Source organism: Oncorhynchus tshawytscha, linkage group LG26, assembly GCF_018296145.1.
Source record: "Oncorhynchus tshawytscha isolate Ot180627B linkage group LG26, Otsh_v2.0, whole genome shotgun sequence".
Lineage (NCBI taxonomy): Eukaryota > Metazoa > Chordata > Actinopteri > Salmoniformes > Salmonidae > Oncorhynchus > Oncorhynchus tshawytscha.
The window spans coordinates 32,362,524-32,383,962 of NC_056454.1; the positions used below are offsets into that span (position 1 = coordinate 32,362,524).

Genomic DNA, 21,439 nt, shown 5'->3' on the forward strand with positions numbered 1-21,439 from the left:
TAAATGAACAAAGACCCCAAGCATACTTCCAAAGTTGTGGCAAAAAGGTTTAAGGACAACAAAGTCCTCACCTCAATCCTATAGAACATTTGTGGGCAGAACTGAAAAAGCTTGTGCGAACAAGGAGGCCTACAAACCTGACTCAGTTACACCAGCTCTGTCAGGAGGAATGGGCCAAAATTCCCCCAACTTATTGTGGGAAGCTTGTGGAAGGCTACCCAAAACATTTGACCCAAGTTAAACAATTTAAAGGCAATGCTAGCAAATACTAATTGAATGTATTTAAACTTCTGACCCACTGGGAAAGTGATGAAAGAAATAAAAGCTGAAATAAATCATTCTCTCTACTATTTTTCTGACATTTCACATTCTTAAAGTAAAGTGGTGATCCTAACTGACCTAAGACAGAGAATGTTTACTAGGATTAAATGTTAGGAATTGTGAAAAACTGAGTTTAAATGTATTTGCCTAAGGTGTATGTAAACTTCCGACTTCGACTGACGGTATTCCTTTTGTCCAGGTAGGTGAGGGCAGTGTGGAGGTCAATAGAGATTGGGCCATCTGTTGGTCTGTTGGGGTGGTATGTGAATTGGAGATTGTGCAGACCACAGAGAGCATGTTGAATGTTGAACAGATAATCTGGTCAGAAGGAATGGTCTTGACTGGATCACAGAGGACAGTCAAGGCTTTATTATATTTAGGCTTCTGTATGTTGCTAAGCCCCTGGCTACAGCAGAGACTAAATGGCATGTAAAATATGCCACTTCATTTCTCAAATGCCTCTTATTACATGATAGGCACCTGAGGAAACATGATCAACTCACAATTTAGAACACAAGATTAGTTAAATTATTAAATTACAATTTAGATTGACACACATAGCATTTGTTTTTTTCAAAATGTAATGTTATTTTTTTCACTCTGGCCTAGATATCTTTTGGTCAGGATCAGTTCCTAAGAGAGGGATATGATTTCTCTGGCCAGTTCAGTTGTGGGTAGTCAGATGTTGAAGTGAGATGTATAAATAACCTGTCATCCCCAAATCCCTGAGACAGTTCTAGGCTCATCAGAAACCACAGTCCCCACTACTGGTCAGCCTGGACAGCCTAGTCCCAGTTTTCTGAGTTTAATTACCCCACAGAGGTTTTTGGTAGTGTCTAAAGAAAGTCACATTTATTTTAGTCTAGAACAGAGTCCTATTTTGAAACATTAAAATGTATTATGGAATAGAATCTATGCAGTATGTCCAAGCTTGAAAACCAATGATGATACTTGGGAGTTCAGTTTACTTCATGAATAAACAACTACAATCCCTTCTTATAACACACATATAACACTATTGTCAGCATAAATCTCAGGCTTGAGGTTTGAGGCTTCATGGCTAATGCAACATGAGCATGTGTAGGCTACATAGAAGTTGAAATATGAGCATGTGTACAGTCGTGGCCAAAAGTTTTGAGAATTACACAAATATTAATTTTCACAAAGTCTGCTGCCTCAGTTTGTATGATGGCAATTTGCATATACTCCAGAATGTTATGGAGAGTGATCAGAGGAATTGCAATTAATTGCAAAGTCCCTCTTTGCCAAGCAAATGAACTGAATCCATGAAAAAACATTTCCAATGCATTTCAGCCCTGCCACAAAAGGACCAGGTGACTCTGTCATGCTGATTGAGTTCGAATAACAGACTGGAAGCTTCAAAAGGAGGGTGGTGCTTGGAATCATTGTTCTTCCTCTGTCAACCATGGTTACCTGCAAGGAAACATGTGCCGTCATCATTGTTTTGCACAAAAAGGGCTTCACAGGCAAGGATATTGCTGCCAGTAAGATTGCACATAAATCAACCATTTATCGGATCATCAAGAACTTCAAGGAGAGCGGTTCAATTGTTGTGAAGAAGGCTTCAGGGTGCCCAAGAAAGTCTAGCAAGCCCCAGGACCTTCTCCTAAAGTTTATTCAGCTCCGGAATCTGGGCACCACCAGTACAGAGCTTGCTCAGGAATGGCAGCAGGCAGGTGTGAGTGCATCTGCACGCACAGTGAGGCGAAGACTTTTGGAGAAGCCATGAATAAAGAATGGTACCAACACATCCTCCGAGAGCAACTTCTCCCAACCATCCAGGAACAGTTTGGTGACGAACAATGCCATTCCCAGCATGATGGAGCACCTTGCCATAAGGGAAAAGTGATAATGAAGTAGCTCGGGGAACAAAACATAGATATTTTGGGTCCATGGCCAGGAAACTCCCCAGACCTTAATCCCATTGAGAACTTGTGGTCAATCCTCAAGAGGCGGGTGAACAAACAAAACCCCACAAATTCTGACAAACTCCAAGCATTGAATATGCAAGAATGGGCTGCCATCAGTCAGTATGTGGCCCAGAAGTTAATTGACAGCATGCCAGGGTGGATTGCAGAGGTCTTGAAAAAGAAGGGTCAACACTGCAAATATTGCCTTTGCATCAACTTCATGTAATTGTCAATAAAAGCATTTGACACTTATGAAATGCTTGTAATTATACTTCAGTATTCCATAGTAACATCTGACAAATATATCTGAAGACACTGAAGCAGCAAACTTTGTAGAAATTAATATTTGTGTCATTCTCAACTTTTGGCCACGACTGTAGGCTACATAGAGGTTGAAATATGAGCATGTGTAGGCTACATAGAGGTTGAAATATGAGCATGTGTAGGCTGCGTACATGTTCTGAGACCAAAGTTGTTGACATTTTCAACAAGCCTTTGTTTTTCATCTGTAGTTTAGGATTGACAGGGAAACCCAATCCCATGCTGAGGTCCTATAGTTGTGTCTGCTATTGTCTTTGACTGGTGATGTATATATCTGCTCCAGGCCACACAGCAGAGTCTATGTTTGGCCCATATTTTATGGGTCACGGCTGTATAAAGGCCAGATCAATACAACATGTAGTTGACAAACAGGTTCATATAACGTAGAGCATCTCCTCTCTAGAGTCTGACTATAGATATATATATTATATATCCACTATGTCTCATGTCTCCAGAGATCTTATCTGAAAGATAGATAAACCTGTGGGGGCTCTCCCTGCTCTGCTGGATTTACAGTTTAATCCTGAGTACATTTTGGGAATACTCTAACATTAACAATGAGTGCTGAAAGCAGCCATTCAATTTGTGATATAATTCAGTATAGTCATATAATTGTGATGAAAAGTTGGATGTCATCATGCCTTTTAATCTGAACACAAAATACAATAAAACATGATAATGTGACATTGATGGAATTCTTTCGGGGGCTTAATGTGGTGTCCCGCAATGCTCCATACAAGGGCCTCACTTGTTCCTGATACACAGTACCAGTCAAAAGTTTGGACACACCTACTCATTCAAGGGTTTTTCTTTATTTTTTAAAACTATTTTCTACATTGTAGAATAATAGTGAAGACATCAAAACTATGAAATAACACATATGGAATCAGGTAGTAACCAAAAAAGTGTTAAACAAATCAAAATATATTTTATATTTGGCATTCTCTCAACCAGCTTCGTGAGGTAGTTACCTGGAATGCTTTCAATTAACAGGTGTGCCTTGTTAATTTGTGGAATTTCATTCCTTAATGCATTTGTGACAAGGTAGGGGTAGTATACACAAGATAGCCCTATTTGGTAAAAGTCCATATTATGGCAAGAACAGCTCAAATAAGCAAAGAAAAACAACAGTCCATCATTACTTTAAGACATGAAGGTCAGTCAATCTGGAAAATATCAAGAACTTCAAGTGCAGTAGAAAAAAACATCAAGCGTTATGATGAAACTGGCTCTCATGATGGCTGCCACAGGGAAGGAAGACCCAGTTACCTCTGCTGCATGGGATAAGCTCATTAGAGTTAACGGCACCTCAGATTGCAGCCTAAATAAATGTGTCACAGAGTTCAAGTAACTGACACATCTCAACATCAACTGTTCAGAGGAGACTGTGTGAATCAGGCCTTCATGGTCAAATTGCTGCAGAGAAACCACTACTAAAGGACACCAATAAGAAGAAGAGTCTTGCTTGGGCCAAGAAACACGAGCAATGGACATCAGACCGGTGGAAATCTGTCCTTTGGTCTGATGAGTCCAAATTTAAGATTTTTGGTTCCAACTGCCGTGTCTTTGTGTGATGCAGAGTAGGTGAATGGATAATCTCCGCATGTGTGGTTCCCACGATGAAACATGGAGGAGGAGCTGTGATGGTGTGGGGTGCTTTGCTGGTGACACTGTCAGGGATTTATTTAGAATTCAAGGCACACTTAACCAACACGGCTACCACAGCATTCTGCAGCGTTACGCCTCCAGGCTGTGTAAGGGCTATTTGACAAAGCAGGAGAGTGATGGAGTGCTGCATCAGATGACCTGGCCTCCACAATCACCCAACCTCAACCCAATTGAGATCGTTTGGGATGAGTTGGACTGCAGAATGAAAGAAAAGCAGCCAAACTGTGCTCTGCGTATGTGGGAACTCCTTCAAGACTGTTGGAAAAGCATTCCTGGTGAACCTGGTTGAGAGAATGCCAAGCGTGTGCAAAGTTGTCATCAAGGCAAAGGGTGGCTACTTGAAGAATCTAAAATGTAAAAATATACTTTGATTTGTTCAACACTTTTTTGGTTACTAAATTATTCCATATGTGTTATTTCAATGTTTTGATGTTTTGATGTCACTATTATTCTACAATGTAGGAAATAGTAAAAATAAAGAAAAATCCTTGAATGAGTTGGTGTGTCCAAACGTTTGACTGGCACTGTGTGTTAATATTTGTTTTACCCCAAACTGAATCTAATCATCTCAATCAAACAATGACAGGCACACTGGTCCATAGAAATACTGTAGAATTAGAACAGTTCTGATATATCTTATATCTCAAAACTCTTCTCTCCAGCCTGGCTTGTGTCTTTCTCTGTTGAACATGATTCTGATTTGAAACGATATGATAGGTACACCCCTTCATTTGGGGCACAGTGAGGAGCTCTCGAAAACGTAATTGCTGCCAGATGGAGACAAGATTCCCCCCAACACTGCTCCTGCTTGCAGCAGACAGGGGGCAAAGCATATCATGTACTGTAAATAATGTATTGTTAATGTATGGACACAACGCATTAATTCAAAACCCATTTTCAAACATGCATTTCATCTGATATCAAGAAACGACTCGGTTTTCAACAGTTTTGGATATATTACAAAGATGATTGGAATATTCACAGATTTGCCTTTTTTTAAACCATCTGTACATTACAGTAGATGTGTAAATATGAAAGTGTCTGGTTCTTCTTCATTCAATGTGTTAATATGTGATCAACAACAATGGCTACAAGACAAAGAGCAGTTTAAGGAGAATAACAACGTGTTTTAGAGATAACTAAGACATAGTTATCTCTAAAACATGTTTTTCTCCTCAGATTAAACTTCTCTTTGTCTTATTTCAGATTTAGCTGCTGTTGTTTCGTACAGTAGAGTGCTCTGAGTCCCAGATGAGTTTGTTGTGTTGACAAGTGTCCAAGCATAGGCAGTCTGTGCCAGGTCAGTGTAACGCTCTTCTTTCCCCCCATGTTGTGTGGGCCATGTGGTTCACAGTGTGGTGCCTAGGATCATATTTTCCACCTGTGCCTTCGGTGGTCTGCCTGCGCGCACACACACACACACACACACACACACACACACACACATACACACACACACACATACACACACACACACACAATTTTAAAATGTTTATATTGCTGTTTTGAAGTCCCCAGGAAGCAAACAGAGCAGACGACAGGGTCTGTTTGCGCCCTTTGTGCAATTAGACTGTGACATCGTCAGTCCCAAATGGCACCCTATTCCCTATTTGGTGCACTATTTTCGACCAGGCCCATTGGGCTCTGGTCAAAAGTAGTTCACTATATAGGGAATAGTATGCCATTTGTGACGCATCCCCTGTCTATCGGTCCCTCTTGTAATATGGAAGGGTCACACACATTCTGAACCCTCACTGTGGTTACTGTACTCACTGTACCGTTCAGCTAATTAATTTCGACTGTCATAATTTGTGGCGCAAGTATGACTACAAATTAGTCCTCTCAATCTGTCACTTACTCTTCCAACAATCATGATGTATAGTGTTGATTCGGCTGAGGAAACTACAGGATAGTATTTTCTGGCAAATGCAGTCCATCAATGTATTTTGTTTTTATCAATCAAAGCATTTCTACACACATGCACCTGTCTAACACCAACCTCTCAGGTGTTACTGAGTGGACGGCACAGGTTGTAACATAATGACTAGATGTTGATAGTAGTGAGTAATCCTTTGTATCGTCCCACCCAAAATCTATTTTCTAGAGAGAGAAAGAGAGGGGAAAATGCACCCGTCTGTTTTAATTGTCAGTAGTGATGCAGCTTCTTCTATCACAGTCACTTAAGATAGATAAAACCTGAATTTTAAAAAGCATCAAAACTATTCCCATCCTCTATAGTCTAGAACATAACATTCTATATTATTGAATTGCAATTTAATGCTATGACTTGGAAATGATGAAGGATGATCCATTAAGGACTACATTTGCATCCCATACAAACCAAATCCACCCTTAACTCTTCCTAATTAGTTTCACAGATTTAAGTGCCAAAACCCTAAATAACTCAAACCAAGTTACAAACATCTCTCAGCCAGCCAACTTTGTTAATGTGAATATGGGCCTGAATGAAGGCATGAGCAGCCCTTTCTGTATGGAGTGAATCTTTATAGGCAGAGCAGAGTAGCACCTGAAAGATTGGACATGTGCAGAAACTGCAAACACAATTAGCGTCAAGCGGATGAGTCCCCCTATAATCCTGTTTACTGTCTGAATCAGGCAGATGTGCCAAGATTGATTCAGACAGGACAAGGTGCCAGCACCAGCTTACTGTAATGTTGGAGGTGAGGGAGGGTAGTTTTGGGACAGGGGGGAAATCATAAGCCTAACCCTCCCTCTCCCCGCTTTACCAAAACTACCCCTCTTCCTTTAGTGCCTTTTCCCCTGTGCATCACTGTATTGTTGGAGGGGAGAGTGCGAAGGAGGTGGGTGAGGAGGTACACTCTTCCCTCCCCTTTCCCAAAACAATTCACCTACCCTTCTCTCAGTGGCTTTTACCCCTGTAGGTATATCACTGTTGTTAACACAGCCCTGTTTGTCATCTGGTCCCTGTCTCCAGCCAGCTCTCTCTGTCTGTCGGGGGAGATTATCTTTATTCCCTCTAATTAAATTGACTTGGTTCTTTTTGCAGCCACCAACAATCGAGTGAGATGGAGAAGTTAGATAATATAATGATATTGAGGAGTTAGAGGAGGAGAAGAAGCCTGAGTATAGCAGACCTGGGTTCAAATAGGCTACTATATGAAATCATTTTAACAAGTACTTTATATTGAGCTGCATCACCCCCTTTTGCCCTCAGAACAGCCTCAATTAGTTGGGGAATGGAATTTACAAGGTGTCAAAAGTGTTCCACAGGGATGCTGGCCCATGTTGACTCCAATGCTTCCCACAGTTGTGTTAAGTTGGCTGGATGTTCTTTGGGAGGAGGACCATTCTTGATACACACGGGAAGCTGTTGAGCGTGAAAAACCCAGCAGTGTGGATTTAACAAGTGACATCAATAAGGAATCATAGTTTTTACCTGGATTCACCTGGTCAGCCTATGTCATGGAAAGAGCAGGTGTTCTGAATGTTTTGTACACATTGTATGTACTTTCATTGAACTTACCTGGTGTATTGGAACCAATAGAATAGTCCCATAACTGCAAACCCTGCCCATCTGACACTTCAGGCAGGCTAAAGCAAATGCTCATGGTATTTGAACCCTAGTCTGAATGAAGCCTGAATACCAGGAACAGATGGTGGCAGCCGGTGTGTCCCGCTCCTCACTGCTCCGTTCAGTAATGTGAGAGGATAGATGGTAGTTCATGTTCTGAAACACTGTCTGAGGAGCAGGCTGGGGCCGGGGCTTGGGATTTTACTAATGAAGAAAGGGTTTCACATGATGGGAGACGGACTCATTTAGGGAAGAGAGGGAATCACAGTCAGCACAGGCCAGCCTTCTTGGACAAAGATTTCAGAGCTGTTAAATTGTGTCTGATTGTCCTCAGCAGGAGCGCCACAGAGAACAAGACACTAAAGATATAACAACTCAGGACAAGACCCAGATGTAGACACAGGAGGCGGACAGTTTTAATCTCAGATATTTATTATAAAAACAGGAGGCAAGCAAATGGCAGGTCAAGGGCAGGCAGAGGTCAGTAATCTGAGGCAGAGTCAATCAGAGATAGAACGGCAGGCAGGGTCAGGGCAGGCAGAATGGTCAGAACCAGGAAGACTAGAAAACAAAACTAGAGAAACAGGGAAAACGGGAAACACGCTGGAACTACTTGACAGTACAAGACAAACAGAAAACACAGGTATAAATACACAGGAGATAATGGGGACAAATGGGAGACACCTGGTGGGGGGGAGACAAGCACAAGACAGGTAAAACAGATCAGGGTGTGATAGTACCCCCCCCTATGGGCACCACCTGGCGTGGGGACCCTGATATCCCAAGGAACACTCAAAGGGGCGAGAGGCCAGTGGCCGAGCCGGGAAGGGTGTTGCGGGCGTATTCCACCCACACGAATTGCTGGCTCCAGGTGGTGGGATTGTCGGAGACGAGGCAACGAAGAGCCGTCTGCAGGTCCTTATTGGCTTGCTCTGACTGGCTGTTAGACTGGTGTTGGAAGCCAGAGGGCAGGCTGGCCGGCTATATGAGACCTGGGGCGGTGAGGAACATGGAGTGGTTGAAGAAGGCCCGCCGAATCATGCCGCGGAGTCTTATTCTGCGCGCACACAGTGCAGGCGGCGATGAACTCGGAGACGTCAGGAACCATGGTGGGCCACCAAAAACGTTGTCGGACGAAGGCCTTCGTCCAACGGGAGCCAGGATGGCAGGTGAGTCTAGAGGAATGGGCCCATTCAAGGACCGGAGAATGGACAGAGTCCGGGAAAAACATCCGTTTAGCCGGGCTCACCCCTGGGACCCGGCTCTCTATACCCCACATGAGTGCAGCCGCCAGACATGAGGTAGGGAGGATGGTCTCTGGGTCAGACGGTGTGGCAGCGGGGCTATACAGGCATGAGAGCGCGTCAGATTTGACATTATTGGACCCAGGGTGGTAGGAGATAGTGAAATTAAAACAAGTGAATAACAGGGCTCATCAAGCCTGCCTTGGGTTGAGGCGTTTGAAGGTGTGGAGATATTCCAGGTTCTTATGGTCAGTCCACACTAGGAATGGATGTTCCGACCCCTGTAACCAGTGCCTCCACTCTTCCAACTCCATCTTAACCGCAAGTAACTCTCCATTTCCCACATCATAGTTCCTCTCAGCGGGGTTAAGTCGATGGGAAAGTAAGGCGAGGGATGCAGCTTTTGGTCCTGGGCAGAACGCTGGGACAGGACGCCCCCCACTCCAACGTTGAGGCGTTGACCTCCTACACGAACTGACGGAACAGGTCCGGATGGAATAAGATGGGAGCTGTAGTGAATCGATGATTGAGGTCCAAAAATACCCGGTCAGCTGCTGGAGACCACGTGAAAGGAACCTTGGGAGAGGTGAGTGCTGAGAGGGGGGAAGCCAGGGTGCTGTAAACCCGGATGAAGCTGCTGTAGAAATGAGCAAACCCTAGAAAACGTTGCAGCTGCACTCTGGAGGCCAATCCACCACCACTCTAACATTGTCAGAATCCATCTGAATAAACTTCAGACAATGCATGTGGTAGAACGGGCTCCAACCCATGATAGATCCAAAAGCACAGTCGAGCCACGAGCCATCAAAACCATGGCTACATAAGGTGATTTGATGATCAGGAACGGCATAGACTCACTGTGATTACCTGACACTCGCAGGTTGATAGGATCCGTATTGTTGGTAACTCTGCCAGTAGAACGCCCATCCAGTGCAGTAACGTCCATGGGAATAGGGAGGGGTTTTGTGGAGGTACCCAGCTCCGACACCATGATAGAGTCCATAAAACTCTCGTCGGCCCCAGTCAATGAGCACCCAGAGAGATTTGGACCCGTCACCTCACAGCAGGATGGCATGAAGAGGGTTACGAGTAAGAAGAGAAGAGGGGTACGAGTAAGGGGAGATTGGAAACTCCCCGTACGACTCACCAGCATACTCATCTGCTAATGAGCCTGGTCTTTTAATGGACAGGTAGATATCCAATGTTCTGTAGTACCACAATACAGACAGCGCTTGGTGCTCAGTCTGCGCAAGCGTTCAACTGGAGACAATCTAGCCCTGTCCAGTTGCATGGCCTCTGAAGGAAACGGGTCGACTGCCCTCTGTGATTCCCGAGGGAACTCGGGTGACATCGGATTCTCCCAGCCATCTAGACTTTGGGAACTTCCGTGATTCTTCGGAGGCGAGGTGGGAATCGTGGACGAGCGAGTGGGACCAGGAACAGACCTCCTCTTCCTCCTACGTTCCCGAAGCCGGCCATCGATCTGTAGGGTCAAGGCTATGAGTGAGTCGTGGTCTATGGGCAGCTCCCGGGCTGCGAGCTTCAACCACCTCCGATAATCCATGCAGGAACATGTCAAACAGGAATTCCGGGTTCCAGATACTTTCGGTGTCAAAAGTTGCGAAAATCCAGAGTCCTGTGATGTCACGCTCTCTGTCAACACATTAGGAATAGAACTTAAACACTTAACTTTTAAACCTATGGATAAGAGCGCCTGCTAAAATGTAAATGTAAACCTATTATCTCTCAGAACTAGGCTAAGTTGTTTGTTCACGCATAGGCCAAAGCATTTATGGCAGTATCCTAGTAAAGGCCTCCTGCAATATTTGCAATACAATATTTAGCTATATCATATTCTTTCTTCCTGTGTATCTCCAGGTCAATCGGAGATGCTGAGGCGTAAAGAGTACATGGAGCTGAAGGATGTGTTTGTTCCTTAGCTTTTATATACGCTGCCTGTAGCATATAATATCATCTGTCTCTCTGTGTTCCAGGTCAGTCCGAAACTCTGAGGAGGACAGAGTACGTGGAGCTGAAGGATGTGTTTGGAGTGAAGGTGAAGAGACGTCGTTCTGCGGGCCAGGAGACAGGGGGCACTCTCCTGGGCATCACTCTGTTCCAGTGTAAGAAGAAGGGACCCAAGCTGAAGGACCATGCCATTCACTTCAACAACATGAGCGTGGACCACTGTGAGATCTGGTTCAAAAAACTTAAGGAGATACTCAGTGGTAAGTGTCAGTGTCCTTCACAAAAAATACTTTAAACACATAGGACTGATTTCTCTGACAAAGATTGAGCCTAGTTCTAGACTCAATGGTGATTCTGCTTTTTAGTCTAAGGCTAGGCTTAATCCTGGTCAGGTAAACCCATACAGTATTTGGTATGACTGAGTAGTGCATTTTTATGTGGACTGAACCTATGGCGCCAAACTCAATTGTACTACCCCCAGTGGGCCATGGTTTTGACAAATATTTGAACACCAAACATACCAAGCTGTTTATGTTGGACAGCAATTTGCATTGATTTTGTTAAGTGCAACAGCCCACAATGATTTTGTTAAGTGCAACAGCCCACAATGATTTTGTTAAGTGCAACAGCCCACAATGATTTTGTTAAGTGCAACAGCCCACAATGATTTTGAGGCAGGCTCATATATTTGGTCTCTTAAAGTTCACTGGTAATAAAGCTATGCATTATCGATCACTATAGTCATTAGGATATCACAGTCTTTTTACAGGTTGTCACACATACAGTCTCCAATATCTTCCTATTGTGATTTTTTACAACTTATTTTAAGCAGCAAGTGAAAAAGATTCACACAGATGTTTTGGTAAAACCTGTGTGGAAATTCAAACCATGAAATATAAAAAAGCAGCACTGGAAATGTCCTGGACGTTTGTGTTGCAAGATATGTCATACAACTTAGTGACATATTACCAGACCGGATAAGCTCCTATGTGTTCCAAGCATAGAGATCACATGCTCGGGTTAACACAACACCTCCCAACAATTGCTCACTTTATATAATGCTAACAAACAAGAGGACTGGAAAAGGTCCTTAAGATATTGTTGACGAAACCTGAGATACTTTTTGTAAAAGGATGGAACCATTCCAACAGCAGTTAGTAGTTACAGAGGCACCAGAAACAGCATTATATCTGAATATGAGTTCAATATAAGGCATAGAGTGGCACCACCACCCCTATGTGGTTATTGGCTCTCTGAGTGTCTCCAGGAAGAGACCTCCCATGATGGGGACACCTGTCTCTGAGGGCCATGCTGGGCTGCCCTGGTCCTGACAGCCTGTCTCCCTGTCTCCCCCCATCAGCTCCGTAGAACGACAGATAATTACTAACTACAGGGTGGCCACCATCAACCTGTTCTTCAGGCCCTTGTGGCCAACACCTCCTCATCCTCATTCCACCCTCCCTCCTCCTCTCTTCCACCCTCCCACTCGCCTCCTCTCTCCCACTCGCCTCCTCTCTCCTACCCTCCTCCTCCTTATCCACTACTCCTCCTACCACCTCATCTCCTTCTTTCCCACCCTACTCCTCCTCTCTCCCACCCTCCTCCTACTCTTCAGGCAATGCCATGGCCGTCACACAAAAAAGTGGCCATTACCAACACCTCTTAATGAATCTACTACATGCTGCCTCCTCAGACATAATATCCTTGACAATTTAATGTCAACCCCAGACATGTTGACTAATATACAGTGTGTGCATAGAATGTATGTTGGAGTCTGACTGTTTCTGTAAGTGAGAAACCTGGTTTAGAGATAGCCCTACCAGGTGTAGCTTAGACAACCTAGACAGCCCCAGTTAGTGACACTGTCAGTCTGTGCATAATAAAACCATCTCTCCTTTCACAAGCCTGTCTGCTCCTCTCTGAAGCTCTGTTCCATCTTCCCTGTTCTGTTCTGTTCCTCAGGAAAAACAAGAGTGTGCCCCAAATGGCACCCTATGCCCTATATAGTTCACTACTTTTGACTAGAACCCCATGGGCCCAGTTAAAAAGTAGTGCACTACATTACCTATGAAAGAGGGTTCTATTTGGGATGTAGTACAACTTTGGCACAGCCAACTTTTAAAGCTGTACCTCTCTCAGCCTGAAGAAGATCCAAATCCTTGGCTAAATTCCAAATGGGACCCTATTCTATATATAGTGAACTACTTTTGACCAAGACCCATAGGCCTCTGGTCAAAAGGAAGTGCACTATGTTGGGAATAGGGTGCCATTTGGAATGCGGGCTTTGGGTTTTTGTGTGAGAGGACTGTGAGTACTTTAACATGAATAAATTAACATAATTAAAACAACATATCTGGAGGCAGCCTACAGGACACTGAATAAGCTAAAAAAATATTCTAGATTGTCTGCTATTAAAAACAACAATTTGATATTAGCTGGCATTTTTTGTTTAGGAATATGCAGCATAGATCATTTCATGAAACTAAGCCTGGGCTCCTGTTAAAAAAGCCTCATTGTACAGAATAGTTTTCACCAAATCTATTTCCAATTCAGCTTTTGATGTAAGACAGTGACAGTGTATTTGCACTACTACAGTATATATTAAATGATATCAACAAGAGACTGGTTATTGGGAGGCAGGTAGCCTAGTGTTTAGAGCGTTGGGCCAGGAACCGAAAGGTCGCTGGTTTGAATACCCGAGCCGACAAGGTGAAAAATCAGCTAATGTGCCCATGAGCAAGGCACTTAACCCTAATTAGCTCCAGGGGCGCCATACTACTATGACTGACTCTGTAAAACAACGCATTTCACTGCACCTATCCGGTGTATGAGTGAATATGGTTAAACCTGACAAAGATCCACTGCGGCTCAAAACATTGTCGCTATTAAAGCGTGGTGTTTGAAGCATAATGCAGAGGCCTTAGCCTTCACCTGGCGTTATGAGGCTTAAGTAAGTAGGTAAGTAAATTAGGAAAATAACAGACCTTTTTGTCTTTATCAACGAGGTATATAATCTTATATAAGATCCAATAATGGCCACATGAATCATTCATATATTCATATAGGCTCTATACAAAGAGTTAAAACATAAAGGGCTAAAAACAATCCTCTCCATTCTGTTGTTAAACAACTTTGCTCGGGTGTTTTATGGAGCTCTTACACTACATCTTATCAAAAGACTTATTCCAATGCACATATGAATTCATTTTAGAGGACAATGGCCAGTGGATCAACTGGGATGACCTTTTAGTTGAACTCTGAGCTTTTTCCCTTCTCTCTCTCTTTTTGTCCTCTCCTTCTCGCTCTCTCTTTTCTTCCCCCTGAGGGCCTTTAGCGGCAACAACAATAAAGTTCAACTTGATGCAGGAGTGTGACCATCCACTTTGACAAGAGCACCAAGGCCACATTATCTGTCCGGAGAGGGGAGACGGCCTGGTGGCGATGCAGGCCTGGTTGGTCTGATTGACCTGCCTGATAGACGGACCACTAATCTGTGAATGAAAGGAGGCTTTAAAAATGTCATGGAGGCGATTGTAGGTCTACACAGTGTTGCTTGCTCGCACAAGGCCAAGGGTATCAGAAAGACACAGACATTCTGCCTTGTACAGGTGTTGCCATTGTTAGCTCTGGCCTCTTGCACACGTTGGTCTGTCTGTGACCGGGCTGGAGACATTATCACACGACTGATGGCTGGTTTAATCTGGTGGCTGACATCCTCAGCTGGACCACGTCACCTCATGTGTCAGACCACATCACATGGCTTGTCACTGCAATGGCCAAGGCCCCATTTGATTTCCAGCGTTCAGAATCTGTCTCCAGGAAAGGAGAGAGAGGGGTTGATAATAAAGGAAAGGAGGGAGAGGGGTTGATAATAAAGGAAAGGAGAGAGAGGGGTTGATAATAAAGGAAAGGAGAGAGAGGGGTTGATAATAAAGGAAAGGAGAGAGAGGGGTTGATAATAAAGGAAAGGAGAGAGAGGGGTTGATAATAAAGGAAAGGAGAGAGAGGGGTTGATAATAAAGGAAAGGAGAGAGAGGGGTTGATAATAAAGGAAAGGAGAGAGAGGGGTTGATAATAAAGGAAAGGAGAGAGAGGGGTTGATAATAAAGGAAAGGAGAGAGGGGTTGATAATAAAGTTGAAAGGGAGAGAGGGGTTGATAATAAAGGAAAGGAGGGGTTGAGGAGAGGGGTTGATAATAAAGGAAAGGAGAGAGAGGGGTTGATAATAAAGGAAAGGAGAGAGAGGGGTTGATAATAAAGGAAAGGAGAGAGAGGGGTTGATAATAAAGGAAAGGGGTTGAGAGAGAGGGGTTGATAATAAAGGAAAGGAGAGAGAGGGGTTGATAATAAAGGAAAGGAGAGAGAGGGGTTGATAATAAAGGAAAGGAGAGAGAGGGGTTGATAATAAAGGAAAGGAGAGAGAGGGGTTGATAATAAAGGAAAGGAGAGAGAGGGGTTGATAATAAAGGAAAGGAGAGAGAGGGGTTGATAATAAAGGAAAGGAGAGAGAGGGGTTGATAATAAAGGAAAGGAGAGAGGGGTTGATAATAAAGGAAAGGAGAGAGAGGGGTTGATAATAAAGGGAAGGGGTTGAGAAAGGAGAGAGAGGGTTGATAATAAAGGAAAGGAGAGAGAGGGGTTGATAATAAAGGAAAGGAGAGAGAGGGGTTGATAATAAAGGAAAGGAGAGAGAGGGGTTGATAATAAAGGAAAGGAGAGAGAGGGGTTGATAATAAAGGAAAGGAGGGAGAGGGGTTGATAATAAAGGAAAGGAGAGAGAGGGGTTGATAATAAAGGAAAGGAGAGAGAGGGGTTGATAATAAAGGAAAGGAAAGAGAGAGGGGTTGATAATAAAGGAAAGGAGAGAGAGGGGTTGATAATAAAGGAAAGGAGAGAGAGGGGTTGATAATAAAGGAAAGGAGAGAGAGGGGTTGATAATAAAGGAAAGGAGAGAGAGGGGTTGATAATAAAGGAAAGGAGAGAGAGGGGTTGATAATAAAGGAAAGGAGAGAGAGGGGTTGATAATAAAGGAAAGGAGGAGAGGGGTTGATAATAAAGGAAAGGAGAGAGAGGGGTTGATAATAAAGGAAAGAGAGAGAGAGGGGTTGATAATAAAGGAAAGGAGAGAGAGGGGTTGATAATAAAGGAAAGAGGGGTTGAGAGAGAGGGGTTGATAATAAAGGAAAGGAGAGAGAGGGGTTGATAATAAAGGAAAGGAGAGAGAGGGGTTGATAATAAAGGAAAGGAGAGAGAGGGGTTGATAATAAAGGAAAGGAGAGAGAGGGGTTGATAATAAAGGAAAGGAGAGAGAGGGGTTGATAATAAAGGAAAGGAGAGAGAGGGGTTGATAATAAAGGGAAAGGAGAGAGAGGGGTTGATAATAAAGGAAAGGAGAGAGAGGGGTTGATAATAAAGGAAAGGAGAGAGAGGGGTTGATAATAAAGGAAAGGAGAGAGAGGGGTTGATAATAAAGGAAAGGAGGGAGAGGGGTTGATAATAAAGGAAAGGAGAGAGAGGGGTTGATAATAAAGGAAAGGAGAGAGAGGGGTTGATAATAAAGGAAAGGAGAGAGAGGGGTTGATAATAAAGGAAAGAGAGGGGTTGATAATAAAGAGAGGGGTTGATAATAAAGGAAAGGAGAGAGAGGGGTTGATAATAAAGGAAAGGAGAGAGAGGGGTTGATAATAAAGGAAAGGAGAGAGAGGGGTTGATAATAAAGGAAAGGAGAGAGAGGGGTTGATAATAAAGGATAATAAAGGAGAGAGAGGGGTTGATAATAAAGGAAAGGAGAGAGAGGGGTTGATAATAAAGGAAAGGAGAGAGAGGGGTTGATAATAAAGGAAAGGAGGAGAGGGGTTGATAATAAAGGAAAGGAGAGAGAGGGGTTGATAATAAAGGAAAGGAGAGAGAGGGGTTGATAATAAAGGAAAGGAGAGAGAGGGGTTGATAATAAAGGAAAGGAGAGAGAGGGGTTGATAATAAAGGAAAGGAGAGAGAGGGGTTGATAATAAAGGAAAGGGAGAGAGAGGGGTTGATAATAAAGGAAAGGAGAGAGAGGGGTTGATAATAAAGGAAAGGAGAGAGAGGGGTTGATAATAAAGGAAAGGGGGTTGATAATAAAGGAGAGGGGTTGATAATAAAGGAAGGAGGAGAGAGGGGTTGATAATAAAGGAAAGGAGAGAGAGGGGTTGATAATAAAGGAAAGGAGGGAGAGGGGTTGATAAAGGAAAAGAAAGGAAAGGAGAGAGAGGGGTTGATAATAAAGGAAAGGGGAGAGAGAGGGGTTGATAATAAAGGAAAGGAGAGAGAGGGGTTGATAAGAAAGGAAAGGAGAGAGAGGGGTTGATAATAAAGGAAAGGAGAGAGAGGGGTTGATAATAAAGGAAAGGAGGGAGAGGGGTTGATAATAAAGGAAAGGAGGGGAGAGGGGTTGATAATAAAGGAAAGGAGAGAGAGGGGTTGATAATAAAGGAAAGGAGAGAGAGGGGTTGATAATAAAGGAAAGGAGGGAGAGGGGTTGATAATAAAGGAAAGGAGAGAGAGGGGTTGATAATAAAGGAAAGGAGAGAGAGGGGTTGATAATAAAGGCAAGGAGAGAGAGGGGTTGATAATAAAGGAAAGGAGAGAGAGGGGTTGATAATAAAGGAAAGGAGAGAGAGGGGTTGATAATAAAGGAAAGGAGGGAGAGGGGTTGATAATAACGGCAAGGAGGGAGACGAGTTTCAGAGCAACACCTTTTGTGTTTAACTGTCAGCTGGGACACTCCCTCCATTGTGCGACGTTATTAGAGGCTCCCTGGGAAACGAGGGTGCAGGGATTCACCGTTCCCTCTGTAACAGGTGAGAGCTCCTGTAGTCCAGCGTGCCACAGTTTATATTCCCCCTAAGGGAGAAATGATTCAGCAGCACCGCTGACTTAACAACAGCTTCACAATAAAACAAGATACATAATCCCCCAATGGAAAACAGAGCGAGAGAGAAGGAGAGCACAGTGCACTGTGTACCATTGTGTGAGGCTATCCAGGTATAATTGTAACAGGAAGTCATGTGTGCTGAGGCTCAAAGCAGCATGTGGCCCAAAGTAGTGCATTTGTCTCTTATCTTGGCGAAGGAGAAATGCTCACTAACAGGAATGGAAACAAATTTGTGCACAAAATTTGAGAAAAATACACTTTTTGTGGAACATTTGTGGGAGGTTTTATTTCAGCTCTTGAAACATGGGACCACCACGTTATATGTTGCGTTTATATTTTTGTTCGGTATAAATAGTTTTATGACATATAACTTAATCTGTTTTATAAGAGTCCAGCAAGTAGTCATATGCTGAGAATGATATTACTGTCTGTGTTGTGCTGTGCATGCTGGAGGACTGTATTAAGGACTTTACCCTGGTCCCCTGCCTGCCTGCTGACTGGAGGAGTATATTATGTTACCCTGGTCCCTGCCTGCCTGCTGACTGGAGGAGTGTATTATGTTACCCTGGTCCCTGCCTGCTAGCTGACTGGAGGAGTGTATTGTGTTACCCTGGTCCCTGCCTGCCTGCTGACTGGAGGAGTGTATTATGTTACCCTGGTCCCTGCCTGAAAGCTGACTGGAGGAATATATTATGTTACCCTGGTCCCTGCCTGCCTGCTGACTGGAGGAGTATATTATGTTACCCTGGTCCCTGCCTGCTAGCTGACTGGAGGAGTGTATTGTGTTACCCTGGTCCCTGCCTGCTAGCTGACTGGAGGAGTGTATTTGTTACCCTGGTCCCTGCCTGCCTGCTGACTGGAGGAGTGTATTATGTTACCCTGGTCCCTGCCTGCTAGCTGACTGGAGGAGTGTATTGTGTTACCCTGGTCCCTGCCTGCCTGCTGACTGGAGGAGTGTATTATGTTACCCTGGTCCCTGCCTGCTAGCTGACTGGAGGAATATATTATGTTACCCTGGTCCCTGCCTGCCTGCTGACTGGAGGAGTATATTATGTTACCCTGGTCCCTGCCTGCTAGCTGACTGGAGGAGTGTATTGTGTTACCCTGGTCCCTGCCTGCTAGCTGACTGGAGGAGTGTATTGTGTTACCCTGGTCCCTGCCTGCCTGCTGACTGGAGGAGTGTATTATGTTACCCTGGTCCCTGCCTGCCTGCTGACTGGAGGAGTGTATTATGTTACCCTGGTCCCTGCCTGCTAGCTGACTGGAGGAGTGTATTGTGTTACCCTGGTCCCTGCCTGCCTGCTGACTGGTGGAGTGTATTATGTTACCCTGGTCCCTGCCCGCTAGCTGACTGGAGGAATATATTATGTTACCCTGGTCCCTGCCTGCTAGCTGACTGGAGGAGTGTATTATGTTACCCTGGTCCCTGCCTGCTAGCTGACTGGAGGAATATATTATGTTACCCTGGTCCCTGCCTGCTAGCTGACTGGAGGAATATATTATGTTACCCTGGTCCCTGCCTGCTAGCTGACTGGAGGAGTGTATTGTGTTACCCTGGTCCCTGCCTGCTAGCTGACTGGAGGAGTATATTATGTTACCCTGGTCCCTGCCTGCTAGCTGACTGGAGGAGTGTATTATGTTACCCTGGTCCCTGCCTGCTAGCTGACTGGAGGAGTGTATTGTGTTACCCTGGTCCCTGCCTGCTAGCTGACTGGAGGAGTGTATTGTGTTACCCTGGTCCCTGCCTGCTAGCTGACTGGAGGAATATATTATGTTACCCTGGTCCCTGCCTGCTAGCTGACTGGAGGAGTGTATTATGTTACCCTGGTCCCTGCCCGCTAGCTGACTGGAGGAATATATTATGTTACCCTGGTCCCTGCCTGCTAGCTGACTGGAGGAATATATTATGTTACCCTGGTCCCTGCCTGCTAGCTGACTGGAGGAGTGTATTGTGTTACCCTGGTCCCTGCCTGCTAGCTGACTGGAGGAGTATATTATGTTACCCTGGTCCCTGCCTGCTAGCTGACTGGAGGAGTGTATTGTGTTACCCTGGTCCCTGCCTGCTAGCTGACTGGAGGAGTATATTATGTTACCCTGGTCCCTGCCTGCTAGCTGACTGGAGGAATATATTATGTTACCCTGGTCCCTGCCTGCTAGCTGACTGGAGGAGTGTATTGTGTTACCCTGGTCCCTGCCTGCTAGCTGACTGGAGGAGTATATTATGTTACCCTGGTCCCTGCCTGCTAGCTGACTGGAGGAGTGTATTGTGTTACCCTGGTCCCTGCCTGCTAGCTGACTGGAGGAGTGTATTGTGTTACCCTGGTCCCTGCCTGCTAGCTGACTGGTGGAGTGTATTATGTTACCCTGGTCCCTGCCCACTAGCTGACTGGAGGAGTGTATTATGTTACCCTGGTCCCTGCCTGCTAGCTGACTGGAGGAATGTATTGTGTTACCCTGGTCCCTGCCCGCTAGCTGACTGGAGGAGTATATTATGTTACCCTGCTCCCTGCCCGCTAGCTGACTGGAGGAGTATATTATGTTACCCTGGTCCCTGCCTGCTAGCTGACTGGAGGAGTATATTATGTTACCCTGCTCCCTGCCTGCTAGCTGACTGGAGGAGTATATTATGTTACCCTGCTCCCTGCCCGCTAGCTGACTGGAGGAGTGTATTGTGTTACACATTAACAGCCTTTCCATTAAGTCACCCTGTGTATCCATGGAGACACTACCTTCTCTCCAGCACCTCTGAACAGATAGCAGTCCCTCACTCAGCCTAGCTTAGTCCACCATGTTTTCTGTTGTTGGTCTTTGTGAACTTAGTTTGGTGAGGTGGGAAAACTTCCCAATGGGCGAGTCAAGTGAATTAGTTAGAGAGAAAGTGGATTGTGTGGATGTACTGGATGAATGGGTGGGTGAATGAACCAGTAAGGGATATACAGTGGGGAGAACAAGTATTTGATACACTGCCGATTTTGCAGGTTTTCCTACTTACAAATCATGTAGAGGTCTGTAATTTTTATCATAGGAACACTTCAACTGTGAGAGACGGAATCTAAAACAAAAATCCAGAAAATCACATTGTATCATTTTTAAGAAATTAATTGACATTTTATTGCATGACATAAGTATTTGATCACCTACCAACCAGTAAGAATTCTGGCTCTCACAGACCTGTTAGTTTTTCTTTAAGAAGCCCTCCTGTTCTCCACTCATTACCTGTATTAACTGCACCTGTTTGAACTTGTTACCTGTATAAAAGACACCTGTCCACACACTCAATCAAACAGACTCCAATGGCCTCTCCACAATGGCCAAGACCAGGGAGCTGTGTAAGGACATCAGGGATACAATTGTAGACCTGCACAAGGCTGGGATGGGCTACAGGACAATAGGCAAGCAGCTTGGTGAGAAGGCAACAACTGTTGGCGCAATTATTAGAAAATGGAAGACGTTCAAGATGACGGTCAATAACCCTCGGTCTGGGGCTCCATGCAAGATCTCACCTCGTGGTGCATCAATG

The 21,439-nt window shown here is 44.5% G+C and overlaps 1 protein-coding gene across 1 annotated transcript in view; it reads left to right on the plus strand.

Annotated features, from left to right (window-relative positions):
• Positions 1 to 21,439, plus strand: part of cerkl (ceramide kinase-like) — an 85,349-nt gene that overhangs the window by 9,341 nt on the left and 54,569 nt on the right. The window contains 1 exon segment of the mRNA XM_042306493.1: positions 11,033 to 11,266. Coding sequence (XP_042162427.1) covers positions 11,033 to 11,266 — 234 coding nt within the window.